We start from the raw sequence: 19,382 nt of genomic DNA, 5'->3' as shown, positions 1-19,382 counted from the left end.
GGACGATCAGAGTGCCTGAGAAGAAAAGATTAGAAGCTTTTGAAATGTGGTGCTATAGGAGAATGTTAAAAATCAGATGGGTGGATAAAGTGACAAATGAAGAGGTGTTGCAGCAAATCAATGAAGAAAGAAGCATTTGGAAAAAATTATAGTTAAAAGAAAAGACAGACTTATAGGCTACTTATTAAGGCATCCTAGAATGGTCACTTTAATATTGGAGGGACAGGAAGAAGGAAAAAATTGTGCTGGCAGGCAACGTTTGGAGTATGTAAAACAAATTGCTAGGGATGTTGGATGTAGAAGGCGTACCAAAATGAAACAACTAGACTAGATAGAGAATCTTGGAGAAACCAGTCAAATGACTGGACCAAAAAAAAACACAGATTGACCAGTATTCACAAATTATTCAAAACATTTCTGTATTTCTTCTTTAATTAAATTAAGCTGTATTTCTATATATAAATATTTTACTTCAATATCATTACTTGGCTCTAAAATTTCAACACTTGAAACTGTATTTTCAGTTTGTAGAAAAACCAGAAATCACAGGAAGCAATTTCATTTAAATTCAAGTGCATGGTGAATCATATTTTTAATTAAAATTTCTGACGAAGGAACAGGAAGAGACATTGTTTTACGGCAATGCTTCTCTCAAGCAACTGCAGGTCTTGGCTCTTGTAGCAAAACAGCAACATGAAAACAATGGACAATTTTTAATAAAACTCATTTGTTTGCCTGGAAACTATTTGATGTACAACTAAACAATAGTATTAAAAAAAGAAGTAATGTTACTAAATCATGTTGATCACTTTCCATTGCTTTGGCTTTATCTTGCTTAATCTTTAAACAATTACACCTTGCTTTTATTTGTGCATTTCTCATTGTAATCATCAAATGCTTGGAGAAATTTCATACATTTTAAGCTTGAATATTTCTGAGCTTATTAAACTTAATACTATATGAGCTGACTCATATTGAACTATAAATATTATATTATATATATATATATATATATATATATATATATATATTACACATATATTATATATATTATACTATAATAAATTGAACTATATGAGCTGATAAAACTTGATACTGTAACATTTTTTTAATGTCTTCTCTCATCATTAAATAAATTATGCATTTATTACAGTTAAAATGGTCATATGCAAAGACTGTGGGGCAATGCCAATTTACTGGTAGGCGTAAGAAAGACACTTATGCACAGCAAACATTTTTCTACCTCTTGAGTCCAGCTGATTCCCAAGAAAAAATGTCAGATAACTTTTACACAGGACTTATTAAAGTTGTAAAATTTATACTACCAGAATTCCCATTTTTTGTTGCTATTGTATTTTGACAAAAAACATTTTCAGTTTCAATTAAAAGTGTTCAGAATATTACAGTTACAGCATTACAGTTCAGCTTATTATTTCATCAAACAAGCCCTTGTGTAGATTTTATAATGTAGTTAATTTTTATTATTTTTTTCCAGCCAGGTTTGCATTTTTCACATGGTACAAAAATTCATCTCTCATCAATAGCTATTAGATAATTAGTATTAAAAAATTAATAAAATAAATGTAACTATTTTTTTTTAAAGTTTCAATATAGATTATTGTATTACAGGAAATGTTACTGGTGGGTGCTATGGGACCACCTGGAGGTGGTAGAAATATTATTTCTAATAGGCTTCTTAGTCGGTTTTCTGTAATTAATCTAACTTTTCCCAGTGAAAGTGATCTGATGCAGATATTTTGTACAATGCTGAATCAACATATTCATGACTTTGATGATTCCATCAAACAAATTAGTAAGTATTATAAAAATAAAATTCTCATTTTACGTACTACTTAAAATTACTTTTTCTTTATGTTAAACGTTTTTGTTTCCTAAATATATTAATTAATTTTTAAACTATAAAACTTATAAATATTGACCTGACTAATAAATTTTAACACAGAACTTTAAATAACTGTAAGAAATTAATAAAAAGTAAAGATGTTTACTTTTTTACTTTTACTTTTCATCATCAGCTCCTGCATTCTCTGGCTATTTAAAAAATTATTGAAGATAACACTTTTTTTCTACTTTTAGTTCATTTTACAAGTGTTGATTGCTATAAAATTTTTAAATTTCTATCTATTTTTATAGAAGTAAATTGAACAGTTTTTAAACTATTAATACAATTTTTCTATTAATACAAGATTGTACTAATTAGTCGATTATTAATAACTTCTTTTCTTGCTTTTACATAGCTGTTTATATTTGCCATACTTTCTTAATACTGATCTCTAATAGGACTGAAGCTGGTTTGAATAAAAATATTTAACAACTTGAAACTCACAAGCAAACCGTAAAACATTCTAAATCAAACCATTTCTGCCCAAACATTATACTTTATCATTTCCTTTATTTTTATGCTGAATTCTTTTCTATCAAATAATCACTTCAATTTCAAAATTAGAATTACTCTTATTTTTTTCTGCAATTGACAGATACTTTCTTGATATTTAATTTTATTCTGCCATTTTAATTTTGGCAACAGTGGCACTATGTATTTGATTTCCTCCTTTAAAATTCTTATTCTGAATTTAACTGCAATGAGAAAATTATCAGAAAAAGGAACATTACAAACTTTAGTCAGCTCTACACTCGGAGATGATGTAACAACATAAACAATTACTGAATTTTCTTTACAACCAACAAATGTAAATTCCCAGGGTAATCAATTTTAACTCATTCATACAATGCAATAAAGCTATGATCATCAAAAGAAGACAATAAACTTCTACCAACAGAATTTATTACCTTGTTCTTTGACAGCCTCTTGAAAGGATACTGTCTACACCAAACCTTTAAAATTTAGAGAATTGTATATCTTTCTTGAATGCTGGAAATTAGCAATAGTCTCTTTGTCCTGAAGAAAGTGAGTTTCACAACATTAATAATTATCAGCTAGTATCTGTACTGTGCATTACATTTAAAGTATTTGAGAAGATTATCCACAGACATTTGTATGACAAACTCAGTAGTACCACTGATAATAGGCAATATGGAAAAGAGGTGTACCACAACTAATTTGAATCTGTCATCATTTGATGCCTAGAATTTAAGAACAGAGAACAGATTACTTTGATTTCAGTAAGGCCTTTAATTCTATTTCACATAGGATATTGCTTTAAAAACTTGCTTCTTTCGAAATTGCTGGTAAATTGCTAGAATGTGTAAGGTCTTACTTGGAAAGGAGAAAGTTTGGAGTCAAGGTGGCTGTTGAGGAGTTATCTGATGAATACAGTGCTACCTCAGGAATCCCAAAAAGGTTCAATCTGGACATTTGTATTTTATTTATCACTGACATAATCGTGAGTATTAAGAATAATTTCTTTTGTTTTCCGATGATATTAAGATTTACAATAGTAAATGAATAATTAATAATCTGAATAATTATTCAGATAGGAAAATTCAGTAAGCTATAGATTGAGTGCATAAATGTTGACTTTCAACAAGATGCCCTTAAACCTCGATAAAACAGTTGTAATGACATGCTCTAGGAAGATGATGAATGTTAAATGTGGGTATTGGATTCGGTAGCTACTCGCATATAGGCGCTGTGGAACTGCAGCACCCCCTATTTCTACTTGATATTGATCAATAACATTTAATAAAATGAGTCTCTCTTTCTCTCTTTCTTTATACTTGTACAATATATAATCCTTAAGCTTAATGTCAGTAGCCATTCTCCAGTTTATGAAAAAGATTCAAAAATCTTTGTATGGAACTGTGCGCTTCACAGTTCTGGTGGCATGGTGTTTGGCTTTTGTGCACATGCGCACATAGGAATCTGCATGCAAGGCTGTGAGGGAGAGTGGGCTCTTGCAGTGCCGACCCTGGCGTGCTGGTGGAAGGAGTTTTTGTATCGCCGTGTGTGTATGGAATGTTCCTTGTTCGCATTCCCTTTTCTAGTTTAGTCAGTGGAAGGAATATGAAAGTGGTTTAGTTGTTTTTTCAGTTGTGATCAGAATATGGCAGAAAGCAAGGGCTCTTTGATTTCCAAATCTGTCCAAAAACACGCGGAAGGGTGAAAGAGAAGGTATTAGTAAAAACTAATTGTGTATTTATTTCTGTGTACATAGAAATTTAAATTAAATACCATCGGACTATAGTGTTTTTAAGCAAACATTATATTAATTTATTATCTAATAATACTAAAAAATATTATCTGTATTGATAATTTATTATTTTTTCGGTTAAACCAAATACAGTTTTTAAGCACAATGTGCTTAAAACCCATGTACATATTCTTGAATGTGATAAAGTGTAGAATTAGATTATTATCCTGCTTCCAGCTATTCTATTTGATTAATTTTTTTTTCGATTCTTTTATTTGGTGGAAGCAAATTGTTGCGTCGCTTGCATAAGATCGAACTATTCAAGTAGAGCCACTCAGTAGCACTACTGTCTTGTACACCATGTGATACAAAATATTAGTTTTACTTCTTTTTTACATATGTTATATTATTAGTTTTACTTCTTTTTTTTACATAATGTTTTTCTTCCTAATTTTATTCATTAATTGTTAGTGCACTAAGAGAGCAATTAGACAACTTGGCCAAGTCACCAACTATTATGTATTAATATTCTTTTGTTAAAAGTGTTAGTATCATTTCTTGTTAATAAAGTTGTTATGTTCAATTCAGTGTTTATTCTACAGTCCATTAATCAAATTAATTTTCAATTATCAATACAATACATATTGGTCCACCGGGCCGGATATTTACCAGTGAAAATACGATTCAACAATGATGGAACAATGGCTATGAATTAGGACTTATAAATAATCAACGATCTGAATGCTGTATTTTTATAAAAATATAAGAATATTACGAGGTGTTTACTGGTAAGCTGACTGTCACTCTTATTACAATATTGTTAGTTGTTAAGCCTGTTTATACTACGTTAATTATCAAATTACAAATTATTAATTACAAACTACCTAACTACCAAATCTACGTGGAAGTGGAAGAAATATTTCTTATTCTTAAATCAAAGTTACAAAAAATCTTAAATTCTAACTGCAGCCATCATAAAAAGCAACTATACGGGCCTGGGAATCCACCATATCGACTGATACCTTCCCGGATATCGATCAGTTTATCAGTTTCCTAGAAAGGCGCAGGCAAATCTTAGAAAGTTCTGTTTCAGAGTCCCAAGGCAACAATTCTCAAAAATATTCAGTAGATTCGCGTTGCACGAAACAATACAATCAATTTAAGCGAGACAAAGACTTTAAGTCTTCCCAGAAAATTCATGCTCATGCAGTTAGTATAGCAAACTCGGAATGTCCTTACTGTAAGCAACCTCATTTACTGTACAAATGTATGAATTTTCTTAAGTTGCCAGTAAATGGTAGAATATCATTCGTCAAAAAGCACAGATTATGTTTTAACTGTCTCAATAGTAACCACAATGTCAAAAAATGTTATAATTCTCATTATTGTAAATACTGTAAGCGTAAACATCATTCAATCTTACACGACAATGCATTCTCCCAAGTTAAGGAATCTAACACTATTTCTAAGGATAAAACAGAAGACACAGTTAAAGGGATAGCTCAGGTTTGACCCAAACGTATGCAGTAACTATTGCAGTTTAAAGATTCAGAGCGCAGCACGAGTTTTACTAGCCACTGCTATAGTTGGTGTCAAGGATTCACAAAAAACGCTACAACCTTGCAGGGTGTTGCTTGATGCAGGCTCGCAAGCTAACTTCATTACTGAAGACACGGTTCAGCGTTTAAAATTAAAGCGTGAACGGGAAAATCTACCAATTCATGGAATAAATAACATTTCAGCCACCGTAAAATACAGTGTTACCATTCAGTTACATTCAAATTATCAAGAATATGCTACTACAATTAAATGTTTTATATTACCTAGCATTACAAGTTCTATGCCCTCCGAACCCATCAATATGAGTACTTTGAGAGACCATACTATCTACCACATCACGCAGTATTCAAACAAACCAGTAGTACCACCAAACTACGAGTCGTATTCGATGCCTCAGCTAAGGCTGACAATGGAATATCCCTTAACGACACGCTCATGGTAGGTCCGACTGTGCAGCAAGACTTAATATCGATAGTATTACGCTTTAGAACACATGTATACGCTATGACCGCCGACATTGCGAAAATGTATAGACAAGTACTGGTTGATCCAAGGGATTATGATCTTCAAAGGATTATATGGCGAAATTCTAGTGAAGAAGAAATTGGCCATTACCAACTAAAAACAATAACATATGGAACAGCATCCGCGCCATTTCTCGCCACAAAATGCATTATACAACTAGCCAACGAAGACTCAAAACAATTTCCTAAGGCTTCTGAAGTGATATGTAGATGACTTACAAACTGGTACTGATGATTTAACTGAGGCCATGCAACTGCAAGGTGAAATAACAGCGATTCTAAAGCAAGCGGGATTCAACCTATGTAAATGGTGCTCTAACAGCTCAACTCTCCTGGAATCCGTATCCGAAACCAATGATTCAAACCATACATTTAACTTTTCTAGCGAGGGAATCAACACATTAGGTTTAATTTGGAACCACATTCAAGATACGTTATGTTTTTCAACTAATGTAAAAACCGACAACTTATTTACTAAAAGATAAGTATTGGCCACAATATCTTCAATATTCGACCCCCTTGGTCTGTTAGGTCCAATTATTATGCAGTGTAAGGTATTCATGCAACAATTATGGCTCCAAAATCTAGAATGGGACGATAAACTTCCAGAAAATCTTCTTAATAAATGGTCTAACATTTGTAAAAAAACTTCCATTCATCAAGCAAATTAAGATTCCTAGATTAGTCAAGTGTACTGGTAAAATATTTGATATACAGTTACATGGATTTTCTGACGCTTCAAAAGATAGTTATGGAGCTTGTATATACTTACGTTCAGTTAACACCTTTGGAAATATATCAGTTAAACTTCTTTGCTCTAAATCACGGGTGGCTCCAGTAAAACAAATATCTATTCCAAGATTGGAATTATGTGGAGCACTCTTGATGGCAAGGTTGCTTAACTTTGTAAACCCTGCACTTAAATTAACTATAAATAAAATTTATTTATGGACTGATTCTACAGTTGTACTTTCCTGAATATCAGCATTACCAACAAAATGGAAGACCTTTGTAGCAAATCGAGTTTCAGAAATCCAAGACTTAACCGATGGCTGTGTTTGGGGACATGTTTCTGCAGATGAAAATCCAGCTGATGTACTTTCTCGTGGAAATGACGCATTTGAATTACAGATCAATCAATTACAGTGGTATGGGCCTTCTTGGCTTAACAAACCGTCAGAATATTGGAATCATAAACCTTTTGATGAAACTAACTTAGAAGCTGATTGTTCAAGTAAACTTCGCAATGCATCTACTTCATTTGCGGTAACCTCAAAAAATGATAAATACGCTTTTTTATTGTATAAGATTTTTTAAAATTTTGAAAACTAAAGATAATAGTATCAACAGAGGAGATGTCTTATCAGTTAAAGAAAAGGAATCTACTTTGTTACGTTGTATCATACATACCCAAAACATTAATTTTCAAACTGAAATCAAGAAATTGACCACCAATTCAAGCATCTCCAAAGATAGTAAATTGTATTCGTTATATCCATTCCTAGACAGCACGAACTGCTTAAGAGTAGGAGGAAGATTGCAACTAGCTCAATTGAATTTTGATGGCAAGCATCCGATTATTCTTCCACCCAAATCTAATCTAACTAAATTAATAGTCATAAATGAGCATTTGAGAATGTTACATGCAGGACCGCAATTGGTTCATTCTCAATTACGTGAGAGGTACTGGATAATAATCCAGTAAAAATGTCAGCATGGTAAAAATGTCATCAGATCAATTTTGCACAAGTGCCTATTATGCTTCCGGTTTAAGGCAAAACAGTCACAACAATTAATGGGTCAATTGCCGAGTCATCGCACTCAGGTAACATACAAACCATTTATGAACTCTGGTATAGATTACGCCGGACCTCTGACAATTCGGCATGGTGGGCGGAATTCAAATATAAAAACAAAATGTTATGTCGCTCTATTTTTGTCTTTCTACAAAGGCAATACATTTGGAATTAGACAGCGATTTATCAACTCATGCATTCTTAGCAGCACTGATGAGATTCACTTCAAGAAGAGGTCTATGTTCAAACATTTATAGCGATAATGGAACGAACTTCGTGGGCGCAAATAATTTGCTTCGCTCGATGTACTCATTTTTAAATACTAGCCACGTGAGACAAAAAATAGTAAACTCTGCATCTGAAATTGGCATCCAGTGGCACTTTATACATCCCAATTCCCCTCACTTTGGAGGCCTTTGGGAGGCAGCTGTAAAGTCAGTAAAATTTCACCTCCGACGTGTGGTAGGAAATGTAACCTTTACGTTTGAAGAGCTCAATACTATTCTGACTCAGATTGAAGCTTGTCTTAATTCTCGACCTTTATGTGCCTTATCTTGCAACCCATCCGACCCAAAACCTTTGACACCTGGACATTTTCTTGTAGGCGGCCCACTTACTTCCTTGCCAGATCATAACCTAACTGACATCCCTAAAAAAAGGCTTAACAGGTGGCAGTTAGTTCAGCGATGTGTTCAACATGTTTGGCATCAATGGTCCGCTGATTACTTATCTCAGCTTCAGCAACGCTCTAAATGGAAATCCGAATCACCATTTCTGAAACCTGGAAATCTGGTGCTAATAAAATAAGACAACATTCCTCCTCTTCAATGGAAGCTGGGAATAATTGAGAACGTTTATCCTGGTCCAGACAATCTAGTTCGTGTGGTAACAGTTCGAAACTCCTTAGGAGTGTTTAAAAGGCCAGTGACAAAATTATGCCCGTTACCCACCAGTGACTAATATTATGTTAAACAGTAACTTTATTTAAGTGAGAAATCATATCGATTTCTGGTGGGCGGTATGTTGCGTCGCTTCCACAAGATCGAACTATTCAAGTAGCGCCACTCAGTAGCACTACTGTCTTGTACACCATGTGATACAAAATATTAGTTTTACTTCTTTTTTACATATGTTATATTATTAGTTTTACTTCTTTTTTTTACATAATGTTTTTCTTCCTAATTTTATTCATTAATTGTTAGTGCACTAAGAGAGCAATTAGACAACTTGGCCAAGTCGCCAACTATTATGTATCAATATTCTTTTGTTAAAAGTGTTAGTATCATTTCTTGTTAATAAAGTTGTTATGTTCAATTCAGTGTTTATTCTACAGTCCATTAATCAAATTAATTTTCAATTATCAATACAATACACAAATTTTTCGGTTCTTTTATATGTGGAGCAGCACCCACACTAATTTTAGCTACAAGCCGCCGACTAGATTGCTAGTGAAAATATTAGAAGAGTGACCAGTATATATGATCTGGGTGTACTTTTTGATATTAAATTGTTATTCATTGGCCATGTTGGTAATATTGTCTCTTAAGGACAGAAGAAATTTAGGATTGCAAGACGATTTTGCACGACAGTTACTCTACTGAGAAGACCACTGTCAGACCCATCCGTGAATGGCTCCACAGTGTGGAATTACAATTGTGACTGCACTATAAACAAAGTAGAAGTAGTCCAGAGATGATTCCTCTCAGAATTGCACTCTCGAGGTTTGTGTGAAAGGAGTCCATCATATGAAGAAGATTGTCAAATGTTGGGCATCTTCACTTTACAAAAGAGAAGGGTTGTATATAACATATTTGTATATAAAATATTTAATGGTTACGTTGATGTTGATAGTTCAAAGATTGGAATTTTCCAAAGATAAATGTAAAAGAAGGAACTTCATCTGAAGGTACAGGAGGGGCTGAGTCCACTTGAGAAATGTGTTCAAGATTTTACTTTACAAAAAACTTTAACCATGACCTTGAAAAGTCCCAGAAAATAAATTTCTGGAGCAGCACCCCCACTAATTTTAGCCAGAGTGACATAGTTAGTCACATATATAGACAGAATGACATGGATATTTTTTTAATTCAAGACTCAGTGAGTTTGAGAGGAGGATGTTTGACAAAAATTTATGAAGTGATTAAATAGAAATTACAGGTAATAATTTATTTTTATGTCATTTAGGTTAGTGATTTATTTCTTTTTTCTAGATTTTTTTGGGGGATTATTTTTTTCTAGAATAGTTTTGTTGCTAATATTCCTTTTCCAATAGGTCAAGTTTAGTACTTAATTTTCAACTATCCTATTACACTGCACATTATTTAGGTCACTCTCCTTCTCTGTTTAGAGTAGGTACTCTTCTGTGGAGGTCGAGGTGGCTATAAGAGGAGATGGAAAGGCAATCATAAAAAAACATTATTTTATTATTATCACCCCTTAACGCAATATTCATTTTTTTAAATGTGGTCTACATTCAAAAAAAAAAATCATACAGTAAAGGCCTCTACCACATGCCCCCTAAATTAAAAAATTGAATTACTGTGATACACACTTTTTAAAAATGTGTTTACCCCAAAAAATTTTAAACCATGCAGAAGAAGAGGTTTTTAGGGGATTTTTGTCCCCCTCAATTGAGTTTGTGATACTCAATCCTTTTTTTTTCTTTTTTTAGATTTAAAATTTTTTCTCACTTCAATAAAATTAACAAACAACTAGGAGAAGTGGTTTAGACTTTCTTGCTCCCTTAGGTGCTCATGCTCCTTAGCCCTCCATAGTTGTTATCAGAAAATAAAATATTGCAACATAGGAACTGGTTATTTTCAAAATGTATTCAACAATAATTCACAAAATTTTAAATGTATAAATATGTTTCAAGAGGTTGTGCCTCTTTTATCTTATACATGGGATCAACCCACCAGCTCCCTAAATTAAAAATTGATGTATTTACTGTTAATTTTTAAAATTTCTTCTAACAAAAAACTACCACCCAATTATTAAAAATCATAAAAAGATGAGTTTCATGATTTCTTGTCCCTCAAACAGCTCATGCCTTCTTAAATTAACAGATATTTAAATATTATTATAATAAATCATTGGTTTTTTTTTAAATGTGTTACACCTACTGCAAAAATAAAATAAAAACAAAATGTTCATTTCATCTTGCCATCTAAGAACCTTTTAACTTAAAATTGAAAGCTTTTAACTCAAAAATTGAAAATGTTGAGACTATTCAGTTTCATTTTATATATTTTTATTGAGGCAAGAAAATACTTATGCAATTGAAAATTTGAGCCATGTTGCCCACCCAGCTTAAGTTAATTAAGCCAAAAAAGAATTTTTTTGATATTCAAACTTTATTTTCATTTACAACATTTCTCAAAAACATATGAAAAGTTCATTATGTTGAAGAGCAGGCGTTGAAGGGGCCAGGGAATCTTTGTCAAGTTGAGTGGGAGTTCTTGTTGCAAGAGGACATGTCTTTATCACTCTGAGGTTTGGATTGGTTTTCTGGTTTTTTTTTCTATTCAACTGGATGTTTGGCAAGAACAATGGTTTATTATTGGTCATGTTTTATAGTTTTGAAGATTTTGGTGGTGGTGGCAGTGGAGGTGTGGGGTGTGTGTGTGTGTGTGTGTGTGTGTTTTACAGTGGACAATTAGAATTTTATTTCTAAGAACTGGAATTTGTTATCTACGTTGATAATATTGAACATTGAGCTGATAACATAGCGTAGTTAGAGATAATTTAAGTTTCATTTGATTACTGATAACTGAAGACAGTTGCTTATCATAGCTTGATAAGAGACTTTTATAGCTTTGTTGGTAAAGATATTGTTGTAATTAATTGTAAGTGATTTGAATTGAAGTATATTGAATTTATTTTATTTTATATTAAGTTGTCTCAAATTCACCAGAAGAAGCAGAAATGGAGTCTGAGTTTCCTTCTCAACAAAGTCAAAAGACAGCTAGGTCACCTAGGTTGGTTCTGGTCAGTGAGAGAGCAAGGTATGTGGAAATTATGATGAAAGAGCTGTATGCATTATCGCATCCCAGTCTTAAAAAGACTGGTACGCAGTAGTGGTGAACCATTGAAGGATGCGGCCACACAAAATACGAGAGCCTAAACGAAGAGCTGTTGTCACAGATGGAGGAGGTGTGCCAGACAGGAGGTGGTCAGGGGAGTTCTTTAAAAATTGTAAGGAGGTAAAGGGGTCCATCTTTGAGGTCAGTGGTGATATTTTAGCCACATATGACTTAGCAGAAGATGGCAGGACAAGCCATGGTAGGAAACTGCTGGACAGGGTCCAGCATAGGCTGGTGAGGCAATCTAAGCTGAAGAGAGGTCAGCTAGTGGAACAAGGCCTAGCAGAAGTGTTGATAGGGGACATCAAAGAAGATATCCAGGGCAGGGTGTACGTGGTGGTAGTGGACACTAGGGCTGGAGAGAGAGGTTGCAGAGGAATTACACAGAGCTGTAAAGAAAATGCAGAAGATTAATGCCAAGGTTAGATATGGCTCAGTGACGAACAAGTAGACGTTCTTCTTAAGAAAATGCTAGAGTATCATGGTAGAAGAAATGGTGATAATAGGGTTGTGAATCTGGATGAAACGATAGCAAACGGGGCGGCGAGTAAACGGCTGCAGCAGCCGACACAGCCCACCAGTACACTTGTGATTAAGGCGGAGGGGGATACGTATGCGAACCTCCTCAAAAAAGTCAAAAATGGTGTAACCAAGAAAGAAATTGGGAACATACTCTCAGTTAGGAGAGGTGGTGGGGAATCCTTGCATATGAAAGTGAGGGCCAACAAAGAAGAAGCTGTAGGTTCAGAAGAAGATCTCGAGTAAACTAGAGGGTGTGAGTATCACAAGTGCGTCGCGTAGGAGAGGCCTCATTATCGTTAAGGATCTTGAGGAGGAAGTGACGGGAGTGGAGCTTCTAAACTCCAGTGAGGTCATTGGTGACAATGGAAAAATGGAGGATATGAGGGTGACCTCCTTATGCTTGACCTTTGGTGACACGAAGAGAGCCACAGTCACGATGTCAGCCCTGTTGGCGACGGTGTTAGCGGCCAGGAGAAGACTTTGCATGGGATGGATCCACTACAGGATGATGTTCCTGAGTATGGAGGAGCCACGGTGCTACAGATGCTTTGAGGTGGGGCACATGACGGCCAGATGCAGTGGCCCTGACAGGTCAGCCTTTTGTCATAACTGTGGTGAGGAAGGGCACCAGGCCAAAGAGTGCAAGGTCAAGGCAAAATGTTTGAGGTGTGGTGGAACTAGTCATCGGATTGGTAGTGCCCTTTGTGATAATAGGAGCGCGTCATCACATGATGCGCTCGTGGAATTGGGAAGGCGGAAGGCAGCAGACCTTCTGTTAGTGTCTGAGCCTAATTTCAGGAAAGTGGGGAAGACAGCTGGCCAGTGGATGGGCTGAGGAGTGCGGCAGTTTATGGGAGCGGTGTGCCGATCCTAACTACCGGTGAGAGAAATGGATTCATATAGGTGGAACTTCCAGACGTTGTGGTCTTTTCTGCTTATATTTCACTGAATTCTGGTCTGTATGATTATGAACAATGCTTGGAGGATCTGGCCGGTGTGATTCACCCTCTTCAAAAGGATGTGGTCATGGTTGGTGATGTTAACACAAAGAACGTGACATTGGGAGGACATGTCACGAACCATAGAGGGTGAATTCTGAAGGAGTATATAGCCGAATTGGTTTGGTGGTGCTCAATAATAAGATAGTGCCTACCATGGTGAAAGTAAATGGATGCTCGTTTGTGGATATCACGTTTGTCTCACCGAGGTTGGCAGAGGGGTCATGGAGGTGGGAGGTACTCACTGAAGAGGAGTCGTTGAGCAACCATTTCTTTGTTTGGTTTGAGATTGGGGACAAGGGGTCTTATAGCGTGGTGGATGACAACAGGAGATTATGTTCGAAAGAGGGCCTGGCTAGGCTTAAGAAGTTGGTGAAAGAGCGCCTTGGTCATCTGGAAAACGTCTTCCCCAGCTACCTGACGAAGGTGGAAGAGTTACTGGATCAAGAAGTCTGCAAAGAAATGAATATTGGTAGACTGCTTGGTTGGCAGAGGTGAGAAGGCAACAGCAGGCCAGAAAAAGGGGGTATTGTGAGAACATCCTCTCATGTGGAAAGGAGTCGGCTGAAAAAAGGAGTGCTTACAAAAGTGAAATGCTAGACAGTAAGAAGAGGAAGTGGAGAGAGCTCCTGGACAGGTTGGAGAACGACATATGGGGTGACGCCTTCCAAATCATAACTAGTAGATTTGGTTGGATGTTTTGCCAATGATATCTCCATGGTATTAGTCGCCAGAACAGAAGAGGAGATAATCAGGAAAGGTGAACGGGCTGTTCTATTATTCGATAGATGGTTGACGAACCACGCCTTATCCTTGCTGCCGAGAAAATGAAGCTTCTGATGATGGCCGGGAGAAGGCGACTCTCCCCCATCAGGCTACAGGTAAGGAGGTTCCTAATCGAGCCGATCAGTAGAGCTAAATACCTGAGGATTTTGCTTGACAGCCAGAGAGCCTTTCAAGAACATGTCAGGGAGGCAGTCGACAAGGCAGGTAGAACAGTATCGAATGTCTCAAGGCTCATGAGCAAGGTTGGTGGCCTGACCTCATCAAAGAGGAGGATGCTTGTGGCCGTGGCTCGGTCCGTTGGCTTGTATGTTGTATCGGCGTTGCTAGGGCTTACCGAACGGTCTCTACAGAGACAGTTCTGATGATCACCTCGCTCCCCCTTATGGAGCTCTTGGCGGAAGAACAGGTGTGAAGAAGAGAAGAAATGACAAAGAGCATGGCCAGGGAGGATATGACAAAGCGCTGACAGGAGAGATGGACTGATTCAGAGGTGGGTCTCTGGACGAAGAAATTAATACCGGACATCAGGCCTTGGCTCACACTAAGCACGGGGAACTCATGTTTGAGCTAACCCAATTTTTATCGAGGTATGGTAGCTTTAATAGCTATCTATGCCGCAGGAGTAGACGGGATACCGCAGAACATACTGTCTTCCAGTGCCCAAGGTGGGGGGAAGACAGAATGATGATGTGGACGCGGTTGAGACAGGTTACCGAAAATAATATAATGGGAGATAATGCTTCATGGTGAGCGGAACTGGTCAATAGTCAGTAAGTTAATAGGGAACATCATTCGAAAGAAGACCCTGGAAGAAGTGGAAGATGGGTGAGGGGTGTTATCATTAGGGTAGGGAGGACAGCTCCGCTCAGGAGGAGTAGGATGCTCCGGTGTCCCACTTTCAATTATTGAATGGGGACTCCTAGGGTCCTTAGGTGGGGAAAATAAAGACCGAGATCCAGCCTAGGGCCTCGGTAGGGGACCCCGGATTAGAGGCAGGCGCTTATTAATAGAGACCCAGCCACTTTGAGGGGGGGGGGTGCTGTCAGGAACGGCATAGCTGGGTCTGGCATGGCCACCCAGGGGAGTAGAGAGGCAACTGGCACCCTCAAGGCCATGTTATACGGGATAGTGGATCGGGCCTTGAGGGAAAGGAAGTTGACAACCCTCCTTTCTCAACCCAAGCCTTTATTTAGTGTGGTTTTAAAGTTAATTAAAATTGAAATTATTTCTTGTTTTTTTATTATAAAAATTAAAATATTTTGAATTTTCTTATAATTATTTTTTCAAAACTTGTATTTTTGGAGTGTGTAAAAATTCATTTTGATCAGGACTTGGTTGAACATTGAACCCCCTCAGTAGTCTTAAATTCTGTTGAGCCTCAAAATATATTTATTCCTAAAATCTATTTTCCCGGGATCTTGCATCTTCTCTTGATATTTAATTCTATAATTACATTAAAATAAATTGTTAAATAATTTGTGAATTTTGAATTTTTCTTAAACTATTATGAATCTATTTTCCCGGGATCTTGCATCTTCTCTTGGTATTTAATTCTATAATTACATTAAAATAAATTGTTAAATAATTTGTGAATTTTGAATTTTTCTTAAACTGGACAGCAGAATTTACATATTCATCCATAACTTCATATTTATAAAATAGTAACTGGTAGATCCGGTGACTTAACTATCCAGCCCGTAGGACCATAAAACGTTGTGGTAGATTTTAGAGCAAGTATGGACTGTATTTGATAATGAAGAAATGAACAACTCCTTGTTGCTTTTGAATTATTATGTTTAATATGTCGTTACTCTTGACATAATAACTAACATTACAAACTAAATTAACAATAACAAATGCTAACATGACTAGACTTTTTTTCTTTTTTTTTTTTTTTTTTTTTTTTCTCCTACTCCCCCGGGCCGGTTATCCAATTAATTATACGCAGCCCGAGGGAGTGTCCTTTTACTCTAAGGGGGCCCCACCCACCGGCTGTATGTCCGGCACGGCAGTTTGGCCCCCCCGGTCGGATCTTTTCTTTTATTATTGCCTGCCTCAAATTCCCAGGACCAGGACCGAGTCCGGCTATGCCGTCCCCAGCCCCAGCCAAACATGACTAGACTTGAACATTATCAAGTATACTATTAGTAACACTAATTGTCCATTCGGACAAAATGAAAAATACGACTGCTCTTTGCAGGATTCGAGCACAAAGTGAATACAGGTTACTTATATGATCATGTCCACTCTTTGCAGCATCATGACATAGAACATCCTACGATCAGAGCTTTTCGGGAAGCTCTAGCCCTAGACGGCTAAAAGTGGAAAGTAACAGTAACATTTTCAACAAATTCAAAAAACACTTTATTTTAATGTAATTATAGAATTGAATACCAATTGAAGATGTGGGATCCTGTGAAAATTGATTTTTAGAGTTAATATACTAAGTTTAACCTAACTATTTAAACTTTCTATAACTAACTTTTGTGTATCTCTATCAATGTTAGTCTATTGTCTTATGACGTCTTGCTGTGAAAAACCCACACTTCAAACAGACTTGGCAGCACTTTCTCAACATCATTTCTCTCTTATTTTTTTCCATCAAGATGTAAATGCAGATCTCTTTACCTTTGCAGTTCTTTTGAGCAGCATTTCTTTCATATGATCATTGTTTTTTTGTAACCCTACCCAAACTTTGAATGAAATTAAAAACTTAAAAGTGAATGAGTTTTAATAACAAAATAATTTAAAAATAATAAATAATCTTTTTCTCAATTAATATGTAGACTTAATGAAATTTTTACAAAATTAAAGGTTGAGAAGTTGTTAGTAGTTGTTTGCTTCTAATCTGGCGCTAATTTCTAAAACTCAGATTTTTAAGAAATGAAAAACTATTATTTTTAGTTTTCTCCAAGTTGTTTTATTTTTAAAATTTTAAATTTAATAAATAGTTTTTTAAAAGTAAAATTAATTTTCTTTTTATGCAGTTAATATGGCTTTGTAAAGTTATAATCTTTCATCTATAAGATTAATTATTGTAATACTTAAAATAGTTAATGTTTAAAATAAATAATAAATAATTATAATTTTAAGGTTCAGAAATTACTTCAATGACCATAGATTTATATGGAGCTGTTATTGCAAAGATGCTTCCAACTCCTGCTAAAATGCATTATCGATTTAATTTGAGAGATATATCAAAGGTGAGTATATATTAAAATGCAAGTGTCTTTGAATTAATTTTTTAATAAGCTTTCATCACCTGTTAATTTTTGTTTTAATTGTTCAAAAAGTAATTTTTTCAAATAACTTTTATCATAAGAAAATTATTCTAAGGCAATCTTTAGAAAATTACAGCTACTTACTGCATAGTACAAGTAATTAAGCATTAATTAGTAACTATGGTCATTCATGATTATCACAAGAGAGCAATTATATTGAGAAAATGGCATGAAAAATTGTTTTAAAATTTTATATTTAATCCATTATTATTTTATTCTTTTTCTTATGTTTCATGGTAGTTAATTAAGCTTGGAAGAAAAAACATTTGAAAAGAAGTATTTTTCCCAAGCTGTATTTGGTATAATCAGATATAAATGTCTAAACTTCTAAAGCATTCACATTGGTACTTCATGAAAGCTTTTATAACTGTTCAGTATATTTTAGAATTTAGTAGAAACGAACTGCATGTACTGTAAAACTTGTAACTTCTAATATTTTGTAAACAAGGACTAAAAAACATTTATTATTAATTAATATTTAAATTTATGTAAATATTTTTCAAAAGTCAACCTAAAACGTTGTGTGATTATGCTCTTCTCAGGTATGATTATTTTACAGGTATTCCAAGGTCTCTTGAGGAGTTCTATTGATTTAACAAATAACAAAATGACATTTTTGAGATTGTGGGTGCATGAATCATATAGAGTATTCAGTGATCGCCTGATTGATGAAATGTAAGTACAGTATTAAATTGATAATGTTAATTATAAACTTCTTTATTATTGAATTTATTTTCTTTTTTTCTTTTAGAAATTCATTAGATGTATATATCTGTCTACATGAAATAAATTTTACTGCCCATGATCATTAACCTCAACAAAAATTTCAAAGCATCTTGTTAACTGCCCCCAAATTTCTTATCTTTATTGATCAATGACAGCCAGTTTATTAAAGTTGTTTTTTGCTCTGGCATTTTATTTTACTAAACACTTTCCAATTTTGAGGACGCTACTTAGTAGTAAGTTATTTCAGATACTGTAGAACCATCAGATTCACTGTTTCAGTCAGGACCTTTTTCTCTATTTGTGTCCTTCAGTGAAGCTTAGCAATTTAAATGTTAAGTTTTGAAAATTGTTAGAAAATGACTCAATATTTTTAAGAGAAAATGTAGAATGTTTTGTACATAACCAACAAAAAAAAAAGCAGGTGCCACATTGTAGCAACTAAATACAAGGCAGGAGGATTATTATTATTCATACAATATTACTTAACTAGTTTTCTTATTATTTTTTTAAGGGATCAAGACTGGTATTTCAATCAGTTAGGTTTCCAGTTGGGAAAACATTTTGATTTGACATTTAACAGCATTTGTCCTGGAAAAGAACCTCCAATATTTTGTAAGTATTTAAATTTTATATCTTTTTGTAGTTTAATTCTAAGTACCTTTTCGTTTCTCCCCCTCCAAAGATTTACAAGTTTTTCACTTCGAAATAACTCAAAATAGCAGGAAATATTGATGTTAACAATAAACAGATTGGAGAAATAACCTAATAACCTGATATAACCAAACTCCAAATAGCAGAAAATATACCGATCATTTAAAACATTCTCCATATTAACATATTTTACATAATAAAGATATTAGCATTATTGCTTATTGTTATATATATAAAGTATAAATATAATCTAACCAAACTTAATCTACATTCGCTTCGCTCGCTAACCTTTACTAATTAACAGTAATGTTTTTTATTATTTAAAAAATAAATAATTACTGAAT

The 19,382-nt window shown here is 34.7% G+C and overlaps 1 protein-coding gene across 1 annotated transcript in view; it reads left to right on the top strand.

Annotated features, from left to right (window-relative positions):
* Positions 1-19,382, top strand: part of kl-2 (dynein heavy chain 2, axonemal kl-2) — a 408,181-nt gene that overhangs the window by 218,828 nt on the left and 169,971 nt on the right. The window contains exons 48-51 of the mRNA XM_075354141.1: positions 1,630-1,813; positions 17,474-17,583; positions 18,221-18,336; positions 18,899-18,999. Of these exons, the coding sequence (XP_075210256.1) occupies positions 1,630-1,813; positions 17,474-17,583; positions 18,221-18,336; positions 18,899-18,999 (511 nt within the window). The remainder of the gene's footprint in view (positions 1-1,629; positions 1,814-17,473; positions 17,584-18,220; positions 18,337-18,898; positions 19,000-19,382) is intronic.

The sequence above is a fragment of the Lycorma delicatula genome, chromosome 1 (assembly GCF_047948215.1).
Source record: "Lycorma delicatula isolate Av1 chromosome 1, ASM4794821v1, whole genome shotgun sequence".
In the NCBI taxonomy this organism is placed as follows: Eukaryota; Metazoa; Arthropoda; class Insecta; order Hemiptera; family Fulgoridae; genus Lycorma; species Lycorma delicatula.
This window is presented reverse-complemented; position numbering and strand designations above follow the sequence as displayed.